The following is a 25,459-nucleotide window of genomic DNA, read 5'->3' on the forward strand; positions in this document are numbered from 1 at the left end:
TAGAGAACATTATGCTAAGTAAAGTAAGTCAGTCGGAGAAAGACAAATACCATATGATGTCACTTATAGGTGGAACCTAAAGAATAGAATAAATGAACAAACTAATCCGAAACAGTCTCAGAGATATAGATGAAAAACTGACTGTTGCTAGATAAGAGGGGGGTAGGGATGAGGGAGAAGGTGAGGAGATTAGAAAGCATCATCGGTAACCACAAGATTGCCATGGGGATACAAAAGACAGATTGGGGAATATAATCAATAATGTAAAGATTTTGTAGGGTGTCAGATGGGCACTTGTCTTATTAGGGAGATCACTTCAGGGACAGTGTAGATGCCTGACCACTGTGCTGTACACCTGAGGCTGAAGCTGAATAATAATGAATGTTAACTATAATTTAATATATATATGGTCACAGGATGTGGTGTACAGCATAGGGAATAGAGTCAATGGAATTGTAACAGCTATATGCGATGTCAGACGGGTAGTAGATTGGGGGAGAGGGGTTATCACTTTGCGAGAGGTGTAAATGTCTAATTATTACACTGTTTTGTATACTTGAAACTAAATATATATATATATATATATATATATATATATATATATATATATATATATAATCTAAAAAATAAAATCTAAGAGATTTTATCTATTAAAAAAATTAAAAAGATTTTGGTGAGTTACATCCTTAGTGACCACACGAGGGATCGCCTAAGGCTGATTAATAAACAGTGATATAAACATATTATTTAGAGATTGGGGGATAACCACAAAACAAGTAAAAAACAGAAAGGGTTGTATGTGATTGCCTTTAGGGATCAGGACTGATGGAGAGAAGGGAGGGAAGAGGAAGGATTCTAGTGCTCTCCATTATAAGCTTTTCAGTATTTTCTGACTTATTTAACCATAAACAAGTATTACTTTAATAAAGAAATAATTTTGTTTTAGTCATCTAATAGACAATATTTAATGAAATGGAAAAATACTGAGGATACATTAAGTAAAAATAGATTACTAAACTATAAAAAGATACTAAAACAGTTTATGTAGAAAACATATTTCACCTAATAGAAGGTCCAATATAATAGGGACCACTGTAATTTCCAGCACCTAGAATGGTACTTGGCACAACATACACACTAAAAATTATTGTGACATGAATACAGTTTGATTTAACTAAACAAAAGAATATACACAGACAGAGAGGAAGGTCTGAAAGCACACACACCAAAATGTTAGCAGTAACCATCTCTAACTGGTGATTACAGATGCTTTTCATTTTTGTCTTTTTACTTACCTTCATTGTCTAAATTTTCTACAATGAATACAAATTACTTTTATAACGGGGAATATTTTTAAAGACACTATCATTTCTTTATTATTATAAGACCAGAATCGCAAGACAAAACAAATATATTTTTACTGAGATGTAAATTACAGATACAGTCTTTGATCTTGACCTAATTAAGAGGATCGGAAAAAGCATTCAAGATAATAGAATACTGCAAAATTATTATTCATTGCATAAATCAGGTAATCAGTTCCAACACTAGTAAACAAATCTCATGAAATCTACCAGTTCTGTAGATAAAAAGCCTCTCTTGGTCATTTTAATTAGTTACTTTTAGATTAAGTAGCTCTGTTCATGAGAATATAGAATGTCTTTATTAGACTTTAAAGTGTAAAATCAAATGATAATTTCATTTGTACTAATTACCATGAATGTTACAGGTTATGCTTTTTAGAACTTCATAGCCACACACAAATATGTAAAATACTGTATCATTTTAAGTGATCTTCCACCAGGGAGAGTAATGCCATATGGAGTGCTCCGATTTACCTTGCTCTGGAATAAAATTTAAATGCCGCTTAAAAATGATTTGGGCAGCACTTATATATCAAAGGCACAGAAAGATATGAAAAACATTTTGATTTTTATAAAACAACCAGTCTTCATGAGAAAAAAGGATCAAAAGAAAAATTCCAAAGGTTTTGTTTTATTTTACATTAGTCCCTGACATGGCTGACTACTTTTAATTTTCTTTTGTATAAAGTAGGCATTCTTTTAAAAAAAAAAAAAAAATCAATTATAATTCTTTCAATTTTTCACTGATTCACAAAGAGGAACAGATTTGTTTTCTTTTTTTACCCAACCGAGTACTTGCCATTTCTATAATCACACATAATGGGCTAGAGCATGTGAGCAAATAACCAGTTCTTAAAGTATCATGGAATTGTGAAAAAATAAGTATGAAAATCCACTCATCCGACGGATAGCGCCATAGCTGAGACAGGAAGAGAGGCAAATGTTCTTTAGTGTGGTCAGTAGCACTATTCAATACTAAATAACAAATATGTTTGCATCTCTTACTTACTCCCCTATCAAAGGTAAAAAAATCCATCTAGGACACCCCATATTATACTCCTAAAATCAAAACAAATACTCATATTCCATAAGGGGTATCAAGTAATATTCCTCAGCAGGTCTTAGTACTGCTCCTTATTTATTCTGCCTTGTACTATACATAGTTTTACTACTCCTCTTACTACAGCTGAAAGCTGATTTCAGGGCAGAAATTGTATTTTATTTTCCTATAGTGTCTGTATCCTAATAGTTATCTGGTAAAGCAATACGTAAGTATTATTTCTGCCATGATACTGATTCTTCTATTAAATGAAAGGCTCAGTGCAATTCCAATTACCATCGCAAAGTGTGTGAAGGAAAACTGATCAAGTTTTCTACAGTTTATAATAGAACAGTATATATCATATCCCTTTAACATGCAGGATCAAGCAGTGAGGGAAGAAGGCAGCAGGCAAGAAGATGAAGACATAATGTCTACAGGAACCAAACATCCAGCTCTTAACACTAATTATCCCAAGGAGTGTAAAAACAGTGCTCACAGCGAGAACTTCCAATCTCCCTGTATAATGTTTCATAAGGCAAACATTAGCAGAATAAGTATATTTATGACAAAAATTCACCTAGAAGAATAAAACAGTAAAAATAATCAAAGAAATATTGAAAAAGAATAATGAAGAATAATAAACACATTTACAATACAGCATATAAAGATCATAGGCTCTCGAGTCAGGCCACTATATTCAAATTCCATCCAGTCCTGTTACTTACGTAACTGTGTGGGTTTGGGAAACTTACTTACCTTTACATGCCTCAGTCTCCTAATTCATAAAATGGGGATAATAATAGTACCCATACCTCACCGAGTTGTGCACATTAAATGAAACACTGTGCAAAGGACTCAGAACAATGTCTAGTATACTTAAGTGCTCAACAAGTGCTACCTGTCAAAATATAATTATTGCTATAACCAAAATACATAATGAACTTGTGCCACCACACTGGTGCTCAAAAAAGTGCTTTTTAAAGGAGTAACAGAATTTCATTTTCCAATTGTCAACTTAGCTACATTATTATTTATACTAAATGAAACTACCCAAAACGGCCAAGGATGCAATGAAATGGGCTCTCATAGGCAATGCACTTTAGGCCTGATACCTACAACCTTTGGCAAGGTATACCACAGACTTTAGAAGTTTCCATACTGTTTAAGTAATACTACTTTTATCATAACTTACACAAATATGGGTATAAAGAGGCCATTTCAGTTATTTATAACAACAAAACTGTAAATAGTCTAAATGTCTCAATAATAGAGAATAAACAATTTCATTGTGGCAGTAAGTAATATTATTAAAAGTATGTTTTAAAAATGGAAAATGCTTGTGTTAAAATCAAAATAATACAAAATAATCATATTATACAATTTAGTTCTACTACCTGCTAAGTCTACCACAGTCTCTGGCATATGGTAGATGTTCAATAAACATTTATTGACTGTATGGATAAACAGAGACAAATTCAATCTTCTACATTATCTCTTCATATATTTGGGTCCTGTAGCCTAGCTCCATTTAAAAATATACAGAGGGTGCCAAAAAAAGTATGCACATTTTAAGAAAGGAAAAAACTGTATTAAAATTGTAATACTCAATATATATCAATAACAAAAGATGAATACAAGTCAAGTGCATGTATTTTTTTGGCACCCCTGGTATATATTACCAAAAAGGAATTTTTTTAATGTTCCAAAGTTCCAGATGTTTGCTACCCATAGAATATGGGCAACTGCAAATTCTGACGTAGGCTGCATCTATGTTTGCAACAGAGGTTTTACCTGTATCTGTTTAGCTCTAAGAGTTCCCTAGCCAGATTTGGTAAGAGGTAACAAATCCTGTTGACTTTTAAGTACCATTTCAGAGACAGTATCTCTATTAATTAGTAGTAACTCTCTGATCCTTAGGATTTAAATAAAGAAACTAATATTTAAAAGACCTTTTTATCCTTTAAAATTTTGGTTTCAAAATAGATGATCTTTGTCCCATACCTACTTTTCTTCTTTTATAGTAACTATACCACATCCTAAGAGAATTGTGATTGGACCCTGGGAAGCCAAATGTTGGTTCCCATATAAAAATGGTTTTCCAAGGAGTCTTCAGCTATGATAACAACAACTAACATTTATTGAACACTGTACTAAGCATTTTATATGAATCTCCTTTAATCAATTAATGGACAATTCTCAGCCATATCCTTACTCAGTGGCTGGCTAAACATTACTCTTCTTTATGTCACTGATTTTTAAACTGTTCCACAGGGCTCTAAGGGCAGTGGTTCCCAAACCTGGCTGGAAATCAAAATCAACTGGGGTGCTTTTCAAAAAGGCGAGGTTCTCCGAACCAACCAAGGCCTACTGAATTTTGTTCTGAATTTTTTTAATATATAAAAGCTTCCTATGGTAATATAATCATGATGATGACATAACCTAAACATCCAAAGTTGTTTGGGAATTGCTGCCCTAAAAAGTTCCATGGTGGCTTGAGAATACCCAGAATGTAAGCCCACACGCTCTCCCAAAATGTTCAACAAACAAAGCAGCACCACTTTTATCTATTTTATATAGTGGAGCTCCAAGTAAGACTTGGGCTTGCAGAAGGAGTAAAATGAGTTAGGCTACTTTCTTTTTTACCCAGTTTACCACCAGATATCATCAACTACAGCTTCAGATCACTAAACAGTATTTCCTATTGACCGCTAATCACTCTTTGAGATAGTCTCCCTTCTCCATTATAAAAAACAAACAAAGGAACACAGCTTTATTGTGTCCCTCCCAGTAGCAAGAAAACTGGCCCGGATCCCTCACAGTAGTTTTAATGAAACTAAAAAACTGCGCTGGAGTCTTTAAATGATGCAATCTGGTCTACGTTCTCTCTAAGGGTTTTTGGTTATCGCCAGAGGTATGACGCTAAACATTTAGTAAGTCCCCAAATTCACTGACTACATTATATTATAATAAACCTAATTTTAAAAGCCCAAATACTAGAATACAGAACATTGAAGCAAAAGCCAGAACAGAAGACCAGAGTTGTGCTGCTGACTTTGCTACTATCTACCTGTATAATTGAAGCAGGTATTTTATTTTTCTGGATTCTGGCCCCTCCCATGCCTCCACTAAAACGCTAAGTGTCCCTAGAACAGTGTAGAAATTAAATATCCTTTCCACATATAACTTCATGTAGTAGTGAGTTTCTAAATATAGGTATGATGTTATGGCTGTAAGTTAATATTTATTACCAAATAAGATAGGAGATAAATGTTCGGTCAAAGTTCTTATGTTATATATTATAGGGAACTATTTGCTTTGCAAGTAAAAGAAAAATAGAGCTAAATAGAAGTTTTTATTTGCTCTGATCCCTTCCCATAAGTGGAACTGAAAAACAACTACTAAGTGAACAAATCTAAATTAAAGTAGTATACACATTACTTAATTGATCATAATTTGACTTATTCATTTTGTCCCTGAGTAGCATAAAACAGTTTGGTTTTTGTAGTTCACTGAAAATTATTCCAGCGACATCTGAAACCTCTTTAATATTCCTTTCAGTAAGACTTTTCTAGTCTAGCAACTCATTACCTTATCCACACTATTGCTATCTGAACATTCAGCTCCAGTCATTAGAATAAACATCTGCTACAAACATTATTGAGATACATATCAAGGGATCCAAGTAAGCTAACTACCTGGGGTAATTACACCGTTCTGCATAAAAACCGTTAGAGCAGCAAATATATAATAGAAGCTGCCTGAACATATTATAAACTGAATACTCTTATAAGAAAGGCATGAAACATGATTTTTATGAGAAAAAAAGGTTAATTTGCCTCTCAAATTTATATATTTAGTGAATTACTTAAATGAAAAAATACCTCCCAAGTACCAGGGGGTTAGAAATAAATTATAATTAATGGGAAGAAAAACTTATTGCAACTTTTATAATTAACTGAAGCGAATTTTAAAATAAAACGTCTTCATATTAAATTTATGTTTTCCTACCATAAGCTCACTTTTACACTTTCTTACAAAGAAAGAATATTTGAGATATAAAAATAGTCCTTTAAGGAGAATGTATTCCATCACAGGTTGGCAAACCTATGACCCAAAGGCCAAATCTGGCCTGCTACCTGTTTTTGTAAATAAAATTTTATTGGAACACAGTTATATATTTATTGATGTAAGAGCAGCAAGGTACAGCTGCTTCTGTGCTACAGTGGCAGAGATGAGTAGTTGAAACAGAGACGCACGGCCCACAAAACCTAAAATAGTCATTATCTGGCCCTTACAGAAAACATTTGCTGAAACCTGGATGACACAAAAAACTTAAAGCTGGGGATTCTGATCCATTCAGCACCTGACACAGCCTTGGAGGTAAACAAGGTTTCAATATAATTTTTGCATGAATGAGAGAGAAGGGGGTTCTCTGACCAGAGTTCAGGAAGAATGAATCTGACTACAATTTCCTCCAAGAAGCATTACACAAATATGTCTCGCTTACTTAAATAGATGTGTTCTAAAAAGCTGACTATAAATTACATTTCCATAAATGCCTAAGAGGCCTTTTTTTTAATTCCTGAAATAATTTACCTGTATATTCAGTTTTTCTTAAAGTAGCATATGCTTGTATATGTGTGTATATTATATATATAATACCTATATACTAAGTCAGAGATAAGCATACGCATGTATAAATCAGTAGCTATCTTTTACTGAATGTCTACTGAATGCTAATTGCTTTAAATTAATTACTTCATTTAACACTTTCGTAACAACTCTATGGGGGTAACAGATCATCCCTATGTTACATAAATCCAAACAAAAGTTCTTTCTTAAGTCTGTCTAGGTTTAAATACTGCCCTAGTGTATCATTTTCCTTAAAATATGCTTTTTTTATTTTGCTAAACGTTTTTGTTTAAAAATTAAATGTGACTTAGAGTTGTACTTTTTTTTATCTCAAAATTTTCACAACCACAATAAGTGTTTCCATATATTTCATGCAAAGACATTAGCCGCTTTTCACTCACTACTTCATTTCATAAGTATTTATTAAGAGCCCACCATGTGCCTGACACTACTTTCAGCCCTTGGTGACACACACAGTGGTTAAAAAGACAAAAGTCCCAGGCCTCAAGGAGCTTGCTTTCATTATGATTATCAATTCATTACAAGGCTTTTGCTTGTCTGTTACAAATTATTCCCATAGCCTTACAGTTTTCCTAAGTCAAAGTCTGAGTTATTATCTTTTACTTCACTATTTGCATTATAATAGTAGTTACAAAAAAATAATTTGGTTTTTAACCTCATGATTCAGAAACAGTTGAAATTAAATTTATATTATTTAATCTTTAGATAAAAAAATTAAAATAAATTGTGAGATTAATTCTAAAAATTTTACATAGTTCTAAATCTTCACCACTTTCCCATGGATGTTAAATTAATTTTGAATGAATGGATTTTGAGGACTGATCATTTATTTTTATTGCATGACAAATTCTGCTAATAAACTAAGTACACTGAGGAATTCTATTATAAAAGTTCTAATTATCTTTTCTCAGAATAGTCTACAAAATCTATGGAACAGCAGTATTTCACAACTACAAAACAGTTCAATTCCAACTGTATCTGCAGTACCCTGGTATCATTTCTGCTGGTGTTGCATTTATACCCTTTTGTGCATCTCCACTATGACCAATACAGATGATCTTTCTAGACTCTTTTCTTGGAATTCTCCCATGGGTCAAGCTGTATGTCGTTCCCTAGATACATCACATTTTATTTATGCTGTTAGATTAAGTATTGTATTCTTTCATTTAATCACTTACTTTATTAATCCCTCCCATAGTAATTTACTTATTCATTCACTTATTTATTCAATTACTTATTGCATATCTTTGTTGCAAGCAATGAGTGCAATCCATTTGTGAAAAGAGAGAAGAGAAAAATAAACAGTAGCTATCTTTTACTGAGTACTTCATTCATGTATGCTAAGCAGTACACTAATTGCTTTAATTACTTTATTTAATCATTTTACAACTTTATAAAAATAACAGATTTTCCCTATCTTATATAAATGTTCTAGATATACAACACAAGGGAAAGAGCTGCAATTCATTTATTCAAATAAATACTCAGAAGTTTCCCTTTGGTTTTAGTGGAGCATTGTTGTATAACAAATGAGATACTTCCATTATCGATCAAAAACATATTAGATTAAATTACTTAGCTAATCATTTAGGGGTCTGACAGTACTGAGACACAGAGAAAGAGGAATACAACTGCAGCGGAGTAAAAATAAACAAAAGTAAGATGGCAGAATATGTGACAAATTTTGCAGACTTTATTATATTATTTTGCCCAAGGTTTGGCACGATCATAGCCTTCGATACTATAGAGAAGGCAATGTAGAAAGTGAAGAATACCCAGAATATGAAACTCATCAGATCAAAACTATGCCACACTCCCAAATGCCAAGGCCATTTTGGAGTATAAAGCCTAGAGATAGGCACCTTTATCACTCATTCTCCACTCAAAGAGGCAGGTAATAAACCCATCTGTTAAGAGATTGTTACATATCAATTAAAAATATATGTCAACAAAAACTCAACTTATGCTAATCCTTACAACAATTTAACAGATTCTGAACTTATTATAATCCAAAAAACTAAATATAATTTCAACATTCTAAAATAAGCAATGAAGCCAATTTTTACTTATCCTTCAAAAACACATATCCACAGGGAGGAGGGCATGGAAGGGACAAATCATCCAAATTATCTATATCTGAATCGTTAACTGTGTCATCCTTATAGATTCATCCTTATAGAATGAATACTCCTAGAAGCACCCAAGACAAACAAATTTTTCATTTTATCTATCTATACTGTCTGAATTTTTTTATCATACATTAATATTAATTTCTAAAGCTAGTTCATTTTAAAGTAAATTCAAAATAATGTAAACAAATGAACATATATGTGTAAATATATAAAACATATTAAAAATATATATGGAAAACATACTTTGTTATTTAACTATTTGAATTCACTATATCAAGCATTAATATTGAAAACAATAACTGTTTTATAACCAAAAGAATATGGTCAATAGTTATGGTAGTAGTTATCTCTAGGTGATAAAATGACTTTTATTTTCTTCTTTTAATGTTATGTTCTGAACTTTAATGAACCTGTTACCTACAAAATCCCCCCAAAAACTAAAAAGTGCTAAATTGAAGGAAACCATTGTTTCCAACAAACGCAAATGAAAGAAAATATTTTGATATATTTCCAAATAATAAAAATAAAATGTGATAAATTACTAGAAAGCATATCATATTGAAATATCATTATATTCACCTATTATTAAAATTAAGTGTATCTGCCCCACTTCATGTCTCCCCAGGTATCTTTTTTTTTAATTAAAGTTTATTGGGGTAACAATTCTTAGTAAAGCTATATAGGTTTCAGGTGTACACACCATGTGATATATAGATAATGTGTTACAGAATTGTACACCTGAAACCCATGCATCTTTTAAGATCACAAGTTAAATGTAGATAAAGAAAGAATGATACAAAAGGTGTAACTGCCACTTTGACATTCAAAAATTTCTCTTAAAAATTAAATGCAACCTATACCATCTTCAAAATAACATCTAAAAACTAAAATATGAAAACAGGATCTCAAAGAGCTATCTATATTTCCATTTTTATTGAAGCATTATTCACAATAGCCAAGATATGGCAACAACCTAAATCTCTGTCAACAGATGAACAGATATAGAAGATGTGGTATGCAGCATCCCCCCCTTATCCATAGGGGTATCCCGATACATTCCAACACCCCCAGTGGATGCCTGAAATCATTGATAGTACCAAACTCTATGTATGCTATGTTTTTACCTATACATACAAACCTTTGTTAAAATTTAATTTATAAATTAGGCACAATAAGATATTAACAACAATAACTAATAATAAAATAGAACGATTATAACAATGTACTGTAATAAAAGTTACATGAATGTGGTATCTCACGCAATCTCTCTCTCCCTCTCTCTCAGCCATGAGAAAGAAATCCTGCCATTTACTATAACACAAATGGACCTTAAGGGCATTATGCTAAGTGAAATAAGTCAGAGAAAGATAAATACCCTATGATAGCACTTACACGTGACATCTAACAAAGCCAAACTTATAGAAACAGAAATCAGTATGGTGGGCACCAGGGACTGAGGGGAGTGGTGGAAATGGGAGGTGTTGGCCAAAGTGTACAAACTTCCAGTTATAAGACAACTAAGTTCTGGAGATCTAATGTATAGCATGGTGGTTATAGTTACTAATACTATATTATATACTTTAAAGTTGCTAAGATAATAGATCTTAAATGTCCTGACCACAAAAAAGAAATGGTAATTATGTTAAGTGATGGACGTGTTAGCTAACGCTATGGCAATAATGATTTTGCAATATATAAGTATAATATAGCAAATCAACACATACACAGTAAGTTACACAATGGCATATGTCAATTATATCTCAATAAAGCTAAAAAGAAAACCTACAATATATATGCACTCCTAATTATTCTAAAACATTTTATTATGAAAAAGTTAATAAGACTCCTATATTAATATCTGTTAAAATAATTATTTCAACTATCAAAACATTTAATAAACATTTGCTAAATATATATAACAAAGCTATAAAAATATGGATTACAAAAGTTAAATATTATTGAGGAAGCATAAAATTTATACTAATAAATATTTTAAAACTTAGGAATATGAAATTTGAAGCTAAGCTTTATTGTAAGAATAAAACAATCTTAAGAGTGTATAAAATCACAAAAAGAATTAGCAAGGATTAAAAGAAAAACTATTCAAAGAAACAAAAAATAGACTGAATCAGGGAGACCCGGTAATTTTTAGATTATAAACTGACAGCACATCTGTTCATTTTAGAAGTGCCCAACAATCATTAAAGACAAGGTGGTGGGCAGCAGACATACCAAAAAGCACAATATTATCAAGAGAAATAACACTTTCAGACTTAAATTTGCTATAGATTTATGTCAAACTAACAGAACTCTGAAACAAAAAATTAAGCAGGAAGAGTACTGCACAGCTAAGAATACTAGCTAAACAAAAAAACTATGCAATATTTGAAACATGCTTAGTTTGCCGCTCAAGTCAGAAATTCACACTCCTTAGAGAGCAAACCTTCTCTAACAACAAAGCAATATTCTTCAAGCATTAAGGTTATTTGTGTAACTTTTTGAGACATCTAACTTACCGGGTACCATCTGCTTTCCAGCTTACTTTATATGGCTTCTGCTCCAAAAGTTTAATATTTTGCTTGTCCATGGAAACAGGCTGTGCTCCAGGGAATCCAGACCTTAAAGAGGAACATTTTACTATTATGGTTGGTATCCATACAAAGCAATACATGTCTGAAACCAATCTCACATGAGTCACACATTTATCACAATGTTCTCCTTATCATGAGATTAATGTCAATTGGAATAATATTAGCTTTCAGAAGAATGCTGACAAAGGTTATCATTTTTTTGACATTTTAGATCACAAGTTAATAAGATTCTAATTGCCATTACTAGACTATAACTATTGGGCTAATTTTTAAATATTAACATACATGATCTAAATAGTAAATATGTTTACAAGTCTTTCAAATCAGAAAGAAGTTCAAATCTTGCCTTAATTATCTTACATTATTCTAGACCCCATGTTCCTCCATCATGGCACCGCCAACTTGGCGTAACTACAGAGTTGGCAAGTGTCTCCTCAAAATATGCCCAGAAGTGACAAAAACAGGAGAAATGTAGATCAAGATTAAAGTATTTTGGCAAGGATTTAACACAACTAAAATCAATATTACTTCATCATCATTTTCATCTTTTAGTTACAATTATTTCTAGCTCGTTGATCTGTATGTACCAGTCAAAAAGTGCCTTGTATTAGGAATTTTTAACAATTAACAGTCCTGTTTTATCACGTTCCAGCTGTACAATTTTCTGCCACAGATAGCAATGATCAACAGAAATGATCATAGACCAAGACCTGAGAGAATCCTCTCCCATGGAATGTCTGATAAATATTTTCAAGGCATCATAGGGGGAACATATTTAAAACCAATTCTCCCAGGTTACTGGCTACAGAAAAACTGAAAAATGTGGCATATTCAAGTTTCACCTCTTCTCCCTTAATACAATGATAAGGGCAACCCAAACGTTAATCAGCAACAGTAGAATCAAACACACAAAACAAATACTAGATAGTGACAACAGTAACTTTCTACTCCTTTAGGAAGACATGTGAGTCATCTAATTTTTGACTCAACTGTCTAGTTATTACACTGCCTGTCCTGAGAACAACCTGATAAACTCTTACATGACATCTTTTTACGCACTCTATGTAAATATACAAACTTCAAGGAGCAAATAGGCTATGTTAATGTCTGTATCAATATGAAGTGTTGCAGGAAAAAGGTAAATTTTATTTAAAACATTAAAATGTTTATTACCCTTCCCAGCCACAGAATTGATGACACTTCTGCTGTACTTCTGCTAACTTCGGTTGAGTTGTCACTTGAGTTACACCTTTAACAGTTATACCTTCCAAGAAAATAGCACCCTTAAAATAAAGAGAAAGGAAAAATATTTTATTAGAGTTCAAATCCATTTACAAAACCAGACTGAGAGATAGATTCATTTATCATCACAAATCTTAGCAAATATTTGAAACAGAAATGGTCTGCTCCAGGAAGCTCTATAAACTCCCCAAAGATGTACACTAGTTCTCTTTAACCCAGCAAATAATTTCAGCTCAGTGTCTATATAATATTGTCAAAGCATTTCATAGGCACTACTCAGAAATTATAGCAGTCATAATAACTTAGCTTCCATTTACTCAGAGCTAGGCAGAGTATCTGGCATTGTACGAACATTTTCCTAACCCTTCTAACAACTCTGAAAAGTACACGCTATTATATTTATTTCACAAGTGAGTATATGAGACATACAGACTGCAGGCACTAATAACAGAATATGAACCCAGGTCTACACTACATCAGTCACCAAATATCCTCGTTTGGGGAAGGGTAGAGGAGTTGCATCACTTACAGAGTATGGATTTAAAGGGATAAAGACCCACAATATATACCTTTCTAAACCAGAATAGAGGATAAAAATAGACAAAGTGGCTAAACTACAGTCACTCGAGGTATCAACATAAAATTAAATATTACTCATCATTGAACTTTTAACCTAAACTCTTTAATTCAGACCTACATAAAATATCTTATTATATTTCGTAGCATATTTTTTAAAAATCACAGAGAAGTGAGACAGTTGGAAAATTTATATATCACATAAAGAACACTCCTGGAAAGTTTAAAAACTAAAAAAAATAGTTTAGATTCATGCTACAATTACTTTCAGATCCATAAGAGGGCTGGCATTAGTCTCAACAAAAATCCATAAAACAACTCTAGCTGTTAATGTAATTAGAGGGTAAAAAAACATGGTTTACAAGCTGCAATGATCAACCTTCTAGCAAAGACATGGCAACTTGAGCCACTTGGGAAGAGAAAAAGAGAACACAATATTTATTCCACATACATCCTTGTCAAATATAGAAAAGTCCTGCGTCGAATCCAGTCATCTAATTCAGATCCCAATTCTGATTCACATTATACTTATCTAATATACTGTCTACTTTATTTTTCTTAAAGAAGCATACTTCAGAGATTTCATGACCCAAAGGATCAAAAAATACCATTGCTCTCTCTTACACCATTAACCTCTCTTTACCAGCCAGTGAAATTTGTTTTAGAACCATTTCTACCATTAAATATAATAATGAATAAATGAATGAAAGACAAAGAGAGAAAATAAGGGAGGGAAGGAGGGAGGGAGGGAGGAAAAGAGGGAGGGAGGGAGGGAAGGAGGAAGGGAAGAAGGGAGGAAGGGAGGAAGAGAAGGAGGGAAGGAGGGAGGGAGGAGGGAGAGAAGGGAGGGAGGGAGGGAGGGAGGGAGGGAGGGAGGGAGGGAGGAAAAGAAAGCACTTTTAAAGGAAAGCTACACCAGGTGGATAAGATTTTTGCCATATTCAGTTACTGAGATATTCAGATATTCAGATAACGTCAATATTCTTATAAAAGTATTCGTATATCTAGTTATGCTAATTAAAAAGAGAAAATATTAAGAGTTCAAAATTCAGCACCTTTATTCTGAAGGTACTAGTTTTACATGAATGAAGTATCTAGCTTCATTTATAAACATGTATTACCTAAGCAAAGCTATGAAATCAATGATAATTTCTGAAAAGCAAAGGCCAAATTAGCACAAATTAACCCTAAAAACACAAACATTACTTCTTTTTCTAACAGATAATGAAAAGGACTAAAACAGTGGAAATGTAATCAACATTCAACCAAGCACTTTCCCACCATATTACTACAGAAATATGCTAATAAGTCTATGCAGTTGAACAAGCTAAATATTTTTTGATTTAACAGAACAAATAAATATTGAACCTTAGTACAGATTTAACAACCATTGAGTTTGTTTATAAAACGTAATTCCAACCATTTGTAAATGTGTCATCCATTTATTTTTTTTCTTCCTTAATCTTTCCTACAACGTAATTTCTTTTTTTACTTTTTTATCTTTCCCTATTTTCTTCTGCAATAACTACTATTAGGTAAAAATAAAGCTGGGAATAAGTCCAATAAAAAAAAGTAAAGCATGATGTACCTTATTCAGAAGTAATATTTAGTAAATTTGAGGTAACTTAATTTGCTATCTACTGTCACTACAAGTTTCTTGTGACAAAAATATCAGTTTATAGTATTCAAAATTATGTAATATTTCCAAGAAAGATCACTAATTCTAAATATAAATAGCAATGTCGTAAGTCTGAAACTACTTTCAAATATAACATAATTGAGTCTTAAAGTCACTGACATTTATTTTTATTTTTTAACAAATTACCACTTCACTGTGTGGAAATAAAGAAAATATAAAGATAATATATGCTGAAGATTTTAAAAAGTGCATTTCATAGATAGATTATGCCAGCCTTAAAATGGAAATTTGTATGGCTATCACAAACAGGACAAACGGAATGAGTGTTCAATTAGAGAGAAATTAAGGATAGTATTACAGAAGATGGGGGGCAAATTATGTGAGAAAGGGGTGTGTGTGTGTAAAGGGGTGTGTGTAAAGAGAGTAAGCAAGTTTGCATGTAATGTGTAACAAGGATATCTGAGCGATGAAGAAAATGCATTAGCAGTTTTATTCAAAGAGATGACCCCAAACATCAATTCAAAGCGGCAAGCAACATACCTGTAAGTCATGCTTTTCCAACTCAACAGCATATGCTCAAAAGATGAATAAAGAAGGTATCTTAGGAATGTGAGGGCCAAGTACAGGACATGTACCACTGTTATAAACCAAACAGAACTATCCGAATTTACTACAAGGAGTCCATTACTTCAAATCACAGTTACATCAATATACGAGTCAGGAAAGAGGAACTCTTAACAAAAATAAAGTCTCATGCCAAGAATTAATCACTCTTGGATTACCTCTGCTATCTTCAACCTCAGATTGAAAAAAAGGAAAACAAAAGCTTTCCAAACATGAGTTTGCCAGTTAATTACACCTACATTTCTCATTCCTGTCAACCATACATACCACTGACATCACCCAAAATTCAACTCTCAGTCACCTTTTCTCTCTGATGGTCTTGTCCTCATTACTTTGGAGTCCCTTGGTTCATCTAATCACCTTCCCAGAGTGCCAATATGAACCCTGGAATCTCTTTTCCACAAATAACCTTCCCTATAACCTCAATTTTTTTCATGAACACCGTATATTCTGTGTCTTAACTAAAAGCTAGCTGTCCACCAAGAAGACCACTTCTCTCTTCAGTGAAAGCTACTCATTCTCCCATTGCCTAAATCCCATGGGTAGTATAAACCATTCTATATCGCTTCTTTTCTAGCATCTTTCAAAAGCTCCTTGTCCATTTAGACTAACTCCATTCAGCTACATACTCAACTGTGGTAGGCCAGACATTCACAGTGGTTGGTGGCCTAACAGCTCTCTGTAACAGCTGTCCTCCCCATCCACAAAGACAGAACCCTAACAGCCATGTCACATGACATTACAAAATAACACCCTCCTCCAGCCAAAGTTGATGGGAGCACGCGTGAACCCCCTAATTCAATCTGAACCCATCAGGTTCTCTTCTAGTAACTTTGGAATTGGGATTCAGCCTGTGGCTAAAATGATTAACATGTAAGCTTTTAGAAGACAGTTATAATCTCCCAGGTAAACAAGGAACAAAGGAGAGAGACAGAAATAAAAAGGAGAGAAATGCAAAGAGGAGGAATTAAGAACAAATAGCAGAGCAGCGGCCAGTTAGCTCAGCTGGTTAGAGCGCGGTGCTCTTAACAATGAGGTTGCCGGTTTGATCCCCACATGGGTCACTGTGAGCTGCGCCCTCCACAATTAGATTGAAATAACTACTTGGCTTGGAGCTGATGGGTCCTGGAAAAACATACTTAAAATAAAAAAACATTTAAAAAAAAAAAAAAGAAGTTCCAAAAAAAAAAAAAAAAAAGAACAAATAGCGGAAAGTGGGTTCTAGGTAGCTTTCCAGGTCCAGCCGCCAGTCCCTTCCTGAGATCGGGCTATATTCTTGTGCTTAAGAGTTCCACCCATTTATTCATAATACGTTCCTTATTATTTAAGCGAGTTTGAGTTAGTTTCTGATACTTGTAACCAGAGAGTCTAAACATAACCAAACACTCTGTGCTTCGTGTATTGACCTCTGGTTATTTCTCCACATTCATCAAGAACAGTATTTCCTACCATGCTAACTTCTATCATTATATTGGTAACAGCAACATTCACTGAGGTAATTTGACCCATCAAACAACCTAGGCTTCACAGTTCAGTCATTTCATTTCCAATAACCCTAGTCTCCTGCTTAACTTGAACAACCAGCTCGATGGCCCTACCATCATCATTCCATATTGTTCCACCTCTTGATTCATCAATTCAACTCACACTGAGTGCCCACATACCTCTAAAGCCAACGTACCTCTCTTTGACCTCTTTCATTAAATAGCTTAACTCTTACTCTCACTGTGCTCACTTTTCAATTTCACCAAGACTAACAATCTCTCACTTCTCCCTTTTCATAGTCTAACAGCCCCAATCCGGACCTTATTTGAATTCAGTCTAGAGCCTATGGCTGATTACTTCAATTATTCTTTGCTTGATATCCTTTGTACTCCTTTCCCTCTTTCCATCACATCTATACTAAATATACCCAATATTGTATCAATCTACCATTAGTCTCTTCCACTCACGCATAAGGCTTAAATTTACTGAGGAAAAATCACAATCTAAGTACTGAAGATAAGATATCCCCCTCCCTTGTTGAAGAACTTTCTCCATCTACTCTTGAACTACATTCCCTTGTATCGCCTCAGATTGCTCTATCATTTATTCCCCAACTTTTATTGACGTTCATTGATTCCATTTGCATCTTATCCACAAGCAATAAATATGCTTGAGTTTGCCTTTTCTGATTATGTCCGCATCAAGCAATCACCCTACTCTCCCTTTTTTATCATAAGCAAACTACTTGAATAAATAGTCTGCACTCATGTGCAGAAAAGAGTTAACACAACATGACATAAGGTTGACATCTGGATGGCATCTGGGAATGACTCTGAAGGAGTATTCTCAGTAAAACGATAGGGGTGGTTCACTGTGCTAGACTATTTGTACAAACAATACATTTTATGCTGAACAAATGCTTTCCTTCTGGGATTCTGAAATTTTGGTACGTGCTAGACAGAGGCTACCTACATGACCAGCCATCAATAAAAACCTGGGCATTGAGACTCTAATGAGTTTCCCCAAGCAGAAACATCACACATGTTGCTGCATTTTCATTGCTGCAGTATGCATAATGGGAAGGAGAGCATAAGGAAGCCTGCTTATGGACTCCTCTAGACTACACTTGTCATTTTCCCTTATGACCCACTTACTTATCATTAGTACATCACTACAATAAATCTTAACTATGAGTACAGCTACTCGTATATGCCGAGTCCAAACACAGAAGTGGTACTGAGAACCCCTAAGACAACTCTGTCTCTATTTTCTAACCTCCCATTAGATTCTTAAAATCCATAGTCTGACCTGGTCCTCATATACCACAGAAAATAATCCTCAGATGAACATGTTTTATCCTTATTGTATTTGTCCCCGTGATATTTCATATTATTAAATCATTCACATAAATCATTACATAACTCTAAACTATTTTTTATTTTTCTTTATCCTTCTGTGCTGTATCGGGAAGAATTTCTTAGTTAGGTCTTCCAACTTGATAACTTCCTATACAGCTAACTGCATTCTGCTACCCAACTCATCTACTGAGTTTTTTGCTTTTTTTATTTTTTATCATTTCCAAAATCTCTAATTTGTTCTTTTTCATAATAGCCTGCAATTATTTTATGGATTTATATCCTTTCTCATCTTCTAAAGAAATCTTCTGTTTGCTTTTTATAAGCTGATTCCTCTGGTGTTAACTAAAATGAATGAGGTAGTTCTATATGTACTAAAAAAAGATATCCAAGATTTTTGTTTTTGTTTTTTAATTAAGGCTGCAGGAAAATACATTAATGTTTTTAAAAGGGAGGGGTAAGGTCAAAACCGAAGATATATATGTAAATGCATACAAAAATTAGTATTTAAAAGAACACAGACCTTTTAAAAAGTAGAGACCAGTGGAAAGGGAGTGAAGCGATACCTTCTACATAATTCTAGATGTTCACATTTTTATTTTGCAAAGAAAACTGATCTTTAAGTCATTTCTGTACACTTTTAAAACAATGATTAAGAGAGAAAGAGGGAGAGAGCGAGGGAGGGAAGGGGGGAGAGAGAGAGAGAGAGAGAGAGAGAGAATGGGGAGAAATTCTTCAAAGATGACAAAAATGCCAGTAGTGAGGTGAAAATTAAAGAATTATAAATTGTTTCTTTAGTTTTCAAACTTTCTTTAATGTAAGTATATTATTTTTATAAGTAAAAATATATTTTTACAATTTTAGTATTCACTAATTATGATTTTAAAAGAGGAAAAACTACCATAAGGCATAAGTTGTTGTTGTTGTTGTTGTTTTTGGGGGGGTTGTTTTGTTTTGTTTTCATAACTCTGCCTTTGGAAGTATAAGCACATATATTGTTGAAAATCACCAACTCCTCAATGTCAGTTAGAAATCAAACCTAACTTTTTTCTCCAAAAACAAAGGAAGGGAAGATTGCTGCTTTGAGCAATGGCAGGCCAGCTTATTTAGACCAATTTTGAAGCCATGAGAAAAACCTAGACAAAATGTCTTTTGCACCTATTTGAAGACACTGGAGAATTAGAAAGGCAATAAGAACTTGAAGGACCAAGAGCTCAGGGGGAAGGGAAGCCCAGAGAGGTGAGCTAGACATCTGGTATAGCTTTTCTCCTTTAGGATTTTCCTCTACAGTCACTGTTTCAAAAATGGAATTGAGAGGCTAAGAAGCTGAACAGAGCTTTCAGCAATATCATAGGAATCATAAAACAAAAACTGGAGTTCCAGGCCACCAAGAAGAAGGGATCCTATTTAATTCTCCAGGCTTTCAATTAGGATTCCCAAAGGGCTAAACTCTAGGAATCAGGGTGAACCAAAAACAGACCAGCCTCCCAAAACTGAAACCTAGCTTCTAAATGATTCAATCCTTGACTGAGTTAAGATGTTCAACTCCTAGGCCTATGTAAGAGCAAAAGTACATCTTCTCTGAAGGAAGGTAACGTGATGTAGAGTCCCAATTTGCACAATTATTCATACATAATGTCTAGTGATCAGAAATACCTACGTATGAAAAAAACAAAAAAACCCTAGAATTGACTAAAACTCAAAAGGATATTAAAAGAGAAACTAAAGAACATCCAGAGGAGATTCACATATTAGAGTTATCTGTCAGAGGCTTTAAAATAACGGATTAATAAATTCAGAACCTAAATAACAAGATGAAGAGTTCCACCACGGAACTGAAAACAATTTTAAAACTCAAATGAAAATTCTAGAAGTGAAAGTAAAATAACTGAAATTAAGTACTCAATGGATGAATTTAACACCAGCTTAGACAAAGCTAAAGAAGGAATTAATAAACTGGAAGATAGGTCAGAAGAAAATATCCAGACTGAATCAGGAAACAAAAGAATGGAAAATATACAAAAGAACTTAAGAGATATTAAAAAAAAAAAAAAAGGGAGCCTATTGAGTAAGGCCCAAAAGGAGAAGAGAGAAAGAATGGATCTGAAACAATATTTGAAGATATTAATAGCGAAAAATTATCAAAAACAATTTTTTTTTAAAATATCCAACCATAGATTCTAGAATCACTATAAATAGGAAGCAGGATAAATACAAAGAAAACCACAAGTAGAAACATCATTACAAAACTGTTGAAAATCAAAAACAAAAAGATTACCTTCAAAGAAGCAACTTCTCAACAGAAATAGATTATGGAATAATATTTTCAAAGTGGCAACCCAGAATTCTATACCCAGTACAAACATTCTTCAAAATGATGGCAAAAAACAGACATTTTCACACAAACACTGAAGGACTGTGTCACAGCAGACCCTTATTAAAGAAAATACTAAAGAGAGCTCTTCAGTCAGAAGGAAAACTATCCAAATGACACCACAAAAATATATAAATGAAGAGCACTAGAAAGTATAAATCTGTGGGTATAGCTAATGAATATTAACTATACAAAACGATGATGATGATGCCTTATGGGGTTTTAAATTTTTATAGAATTAAAATACACAATATCAAAAAGGTATTTTCTGAGATTCTTGCATTGTCTAAACAGTGGCAAAAGTATTAATATATACCAGACTTTAGCAAGTCAAAGATGAAAACTAAAATCTTGGGTAACCACTAAAAACCAGTAAAACTAATAGGCAATGGGTAGGGTGATAAAATTTTTTAAAAATTGAGTATAAAAGAGGCAAGAAAGAAAGATAAAAAGAAACATACCACAAGTGGGACAAACAAAAACAGACAGTAAAACAATCAGTAAATTTAAAATAAGTAAATCAGTAAAATAAATGTACATGGACTAAATACTCCAACGAGGCAAAAACTATTGGCTGGATAAATAAAACCCAACATGATGTTTATAAGAGACATAATACCTTAAATAAAGGATAAATAAATATCAAAAGTAAAAGGACAGAAAAAAGATATTTCATGTAAACACTATCCAAAAAACATTTGTACAATCATACTAATATCAGATATTTTACAATGCTAAAAGTTAAGACACTACAAAGATAAAATAATCTTTTACACATATTTGTATAATAATAATATCACCCCAAATAATATCACCCCAAAACATAAACCAAACCTGACAGAACTAACAGGAGAAACAGGTAAATCCACAATCATAGAAGAGAATTTATAAAATACTCCTCTTAGTAACTGACTAAACAAAACAGGAGAAACTAGGTTTGGGATTTTATATTGAATGTTATTTATTTTCATTTAAAAAAAATGCTCATCATGGATATTTTTCTCTTAATGCTGCTTGAGCTCATTTGCAACTATAGGAATTTGATGGTACTTGATATCATAAAATAAATGTCATTTTTAAGACCCTTTCTGCTGGCCAAAAAAATACAAAACCAAAACCTGCAAACTTTACTCCATTTTGCAAAATAGTAACTCTTTGTTTTAAACTCTTTTACACATTAAAATACTATAACATACTTCAAAAACACATTAAGCGTATGCTCATGATCATTAGTCTTAAAAAATATCCTGTATAAAAATGGTATCATAAAAGAATAATCATCTGTATGTTATGTTATTCTACTAGACTTTCTTTAGAATGTGATTCCTATTTTTCTAGGTATATGATTCAGTAATTTCTTATATCTAAATCCAGGAAATAATGTTACACTAAAAGAATAAGAAGCTATTTTTGAAATTATTTCTATGTTTCAAAGCAATTCACACTTTTAGTGGCCTTAGAGTTTTGAAGTTTGAAACGTGTAAATATATACAAATGTTTTTCAAACAAGGGACTTTTTTTAAAAGCCCAAAATAACCATTATATGATTTACATAGAACAAGACATTTTCTTCCTTGCCTGTGAATCACTGCCTATTAATAAATGCTGTGGTTGTTTACTGCTCAACCATGATTCTCACACACCTTAATTATTAACTTCATTAGCACTTAATTATCTCCACACTTTCCCTAACTTACCCTTTGTCTGAGAGCACGTACCTGTGTACACACAAGTACAACCCGTACTTTTCTTCTCCACATCTCTCCTAACCCTCCAAGAAAGATTAACTCCTAATGTTTTTAGTTAGGCCTTTTATTTCTAGAAGATTGATAGGAGTTCGTCATAGAAGTAAAAGTCTTCTTGGTTCAACTTTACAGAAAATATGAAAATACCACCACGGGGAAGGAGAATGCATATGTAAAGTTATTTTAACTCTGTGAGATTTTTGTAAAGCATTAGTAAAATTTTCACTAGATACTTAGTTGGGATCTCACAATACTTTGCAAAGAAATAGTAAATTCTCAATCTAAGGTCTAAGAGTTCTTTGGTTTACCTAAGACACAAAAACAGGATGAATTTATGTAACTGAGACTTTTCTTGTAGAAAAGGCAGACACATGGCTATCAGGAATCTTTAGAAATAGCCAGAATGAAATAACCTCACAAATCTAGTAAAACAAATACAGTCAATATTCCATTTGCATAAATCTCAATAAAACTGCTGAATAAAAAGGTAAAGACTATAATAATTTTAAACATTACCAGTTTTAACCGTTCTTTTCTCCTTTTGCCAAAGGAGGCACTTGACCCAGGTTCTGATTCCTTTCTTCCATCCTCATCCTCATCTTCATCTTCATCATCCTCAAAACACCAATCTGGCAATAGAGGTGGGGGTGGTGCTTCTTCTATATCACCATAGCGACGAAAAAGTTCTTTCAAATAATCACCCTTATAAATTCCTGGTGGTCTGGCTTGAGCAAAAGTAGCAACTGCTGCTTCAATACTATGGAAAACAAACACCATGCAATTTCCTCACTACTCTCCATTTACGCAGATTTATTAAAACTCACTTATTACATTTATGGCACCAAACAAAGTATGCTGGAGATTTATAAAATAGACAAATCACAGTCCCGTCCTTAAGGCATTCAATCTACTAAGGAACACATTCATTCCAAAACAATTTTAATATAAGGTACATCAGTAATTCCTAAACTCTAGAGGTAAATTGCAATGAGTGTACGGAAGAGACCTGGGTAGTCTGTGAAGGATTTAAATAGAGCTTTGAAGGTTGAGGTCTGACTCTGAGGGAAAACATCAGTCAAAAAAATGTGAATAGCAATATGAATGAAAGTAAAAAGCATGCTGGTTTTTCAGGAACTTTCAACAGACCCAGGCAATAAGAACATTGGTCATCAGAGAAAGGCTAGGCATAAGCCGAGTCTGACACAGGACTCTGGGATTATTGTTTACAGCATAAGAAAGGCCAGAAAAGCTGAGCTAGAAGTGCATGCAGAAGAGAACCCCTGAGGGTGCATGAGCAAGGAAATAAAATACAAAATCAGATGCATACTTCAGGTGATTATATTCAGAAAAGGACCGACTATGTAACAGGCTTTGTAACCAAAATAATGACCTCCAATCAGTAAAGGAGGAAATTCATTCTCTCAGGAATTTTGAGTAACTAGGGTTCTAATGTCTCAGAAACTAAAAAGGCACTTGACAAATAACAGGTGCTTAATAAAGACATGCTGATTGGTTTAAATAGAGTAACTGTTCCAAAAATACCTTCTCTGTATAGCATTATAAGTTTTTCCTAGTATTCAACAGCTATAAAAAGGTACTATTAAAAAAAGAATAACAATAGTAATGTCCAAAGATGAATAAAAACACGAAATATTGGGAGAATTTGTCTCTGATAATCCTGTAAGATGTGAAAAAACATCTGGACAAGAAAATACATAGTATATGGGATCCATAAGCACTCAACTAAAGGGCTACTTAGTACAAAAACACCAGGTAATGAATGGTATTCTAAAGATTAACCAAATCTAAAATGAAAACAAATTCAAATTATATTAATTATGACTTCACACCAAAAATTTGGCAATATTAAGTGCTAAAACTAAAAAGTCAATAAAAATGTTTTTATTAATTACTTAATATATCTTCCATTATAACAAGAAACAAATACCTCCAATCCATTTTCTCCACCAAAAAGGCACATATGAGGAAACCAGTGCGATTGAAACCATGGGTACAGTGAACACCTAGAAAATAAAGTAGCTTTGGTTTAAAATTAATAATTTCAGAGACCACATTTTACTTTAAAATTCCAGCCTGCAATCAAAACATTTCAATCATTTTATAAAATAACTACATTTTAAAAAACTCAGCCCTCTCTTATAACTATTAATAACTTGTCAGTTTAAGTTGCTTAGAGTCTAATTCATAACATTAGCTAGAACTTTAAATGTACTACATGTTGATTTATTAGTTACAAATTGTCTATAAGGTCTAAAGATTTCTCTTAAAACTAAAAGATTCCAAGCATATTTTAAATAAGGAGGTATTTTAATCAAACATACACACACAATCACACACAAACACACATACATATATACACACACGACACTTGACTAGATACAGAAAATAATTAACTAACTGATATACAATACAATAAAAAATTAAAAAAGTTCTCTGGAAACCAACTGACTGTATCGTTTACATTGGCTTATAATCTTTCAAAATAAACTTTTAGGAAAAAAACCTGCTGAGAAAAAGATATTTGTTTTTCTTAAACCTTTTTTTCAGGACATATTTGAGATCAGTGTGGCCCCACCTCTATATACTAAAAAGCTGCAAATGGGCTTCATAAATTAC

General features: G+C 33.0%; 1 protein-coding gene across 2 annotated transcripts in view; it reads right to left on the reverse strand.

The window, feature by feature from the left end:
- The window catches only part of RNGTT (RNA guanylyltransferase and 5'-phosphatase), a 240,829-nt gene that overhangs the window by 192,931 nt on the left and 22,439 nt on the right, over window positions 1–25,459 (reverse strand). For both annotated transcript variants that reach the window (XM_019743291.2, XM_019743290.2), the window contains exons 5-8: window positions 24,771–24,846; window positions 23,339–23,579; window positions 12,956–13,065; window positions 11,708–11,809 (exon numbers count right to left, since the gene is read on the reverse strand). In XM_019743291.2, coding sequence (XP_019598850.2) covers window positions 11,708–11,809; window positions 12,956–13,065; window positions 23,339–23,579; window positions 24,771–24,846 — 529 coding nt within the window. The remainder of the gene's footprint in view (window positions 1–11,707; window positions 11,810–12,955; window positions 13,066–23,338; window positions 23,580–24,770; window positions 24,847–25,459) is intronic.

This window comes from Rhinolophus sinicus, linkage group LG05, assembly GCF_036562045.2.
Source record: "Rhinolophus sinicus isolate RSC01 linkage group LG05, ASM3656204v1, whole genome shotgun sequence".
NCBI lineage: Eukaryota > Metazoa > Chordata > Mammalia > Chiroptera > Rhinolophidae > Rhinolophus > Rhinolophus sinicus.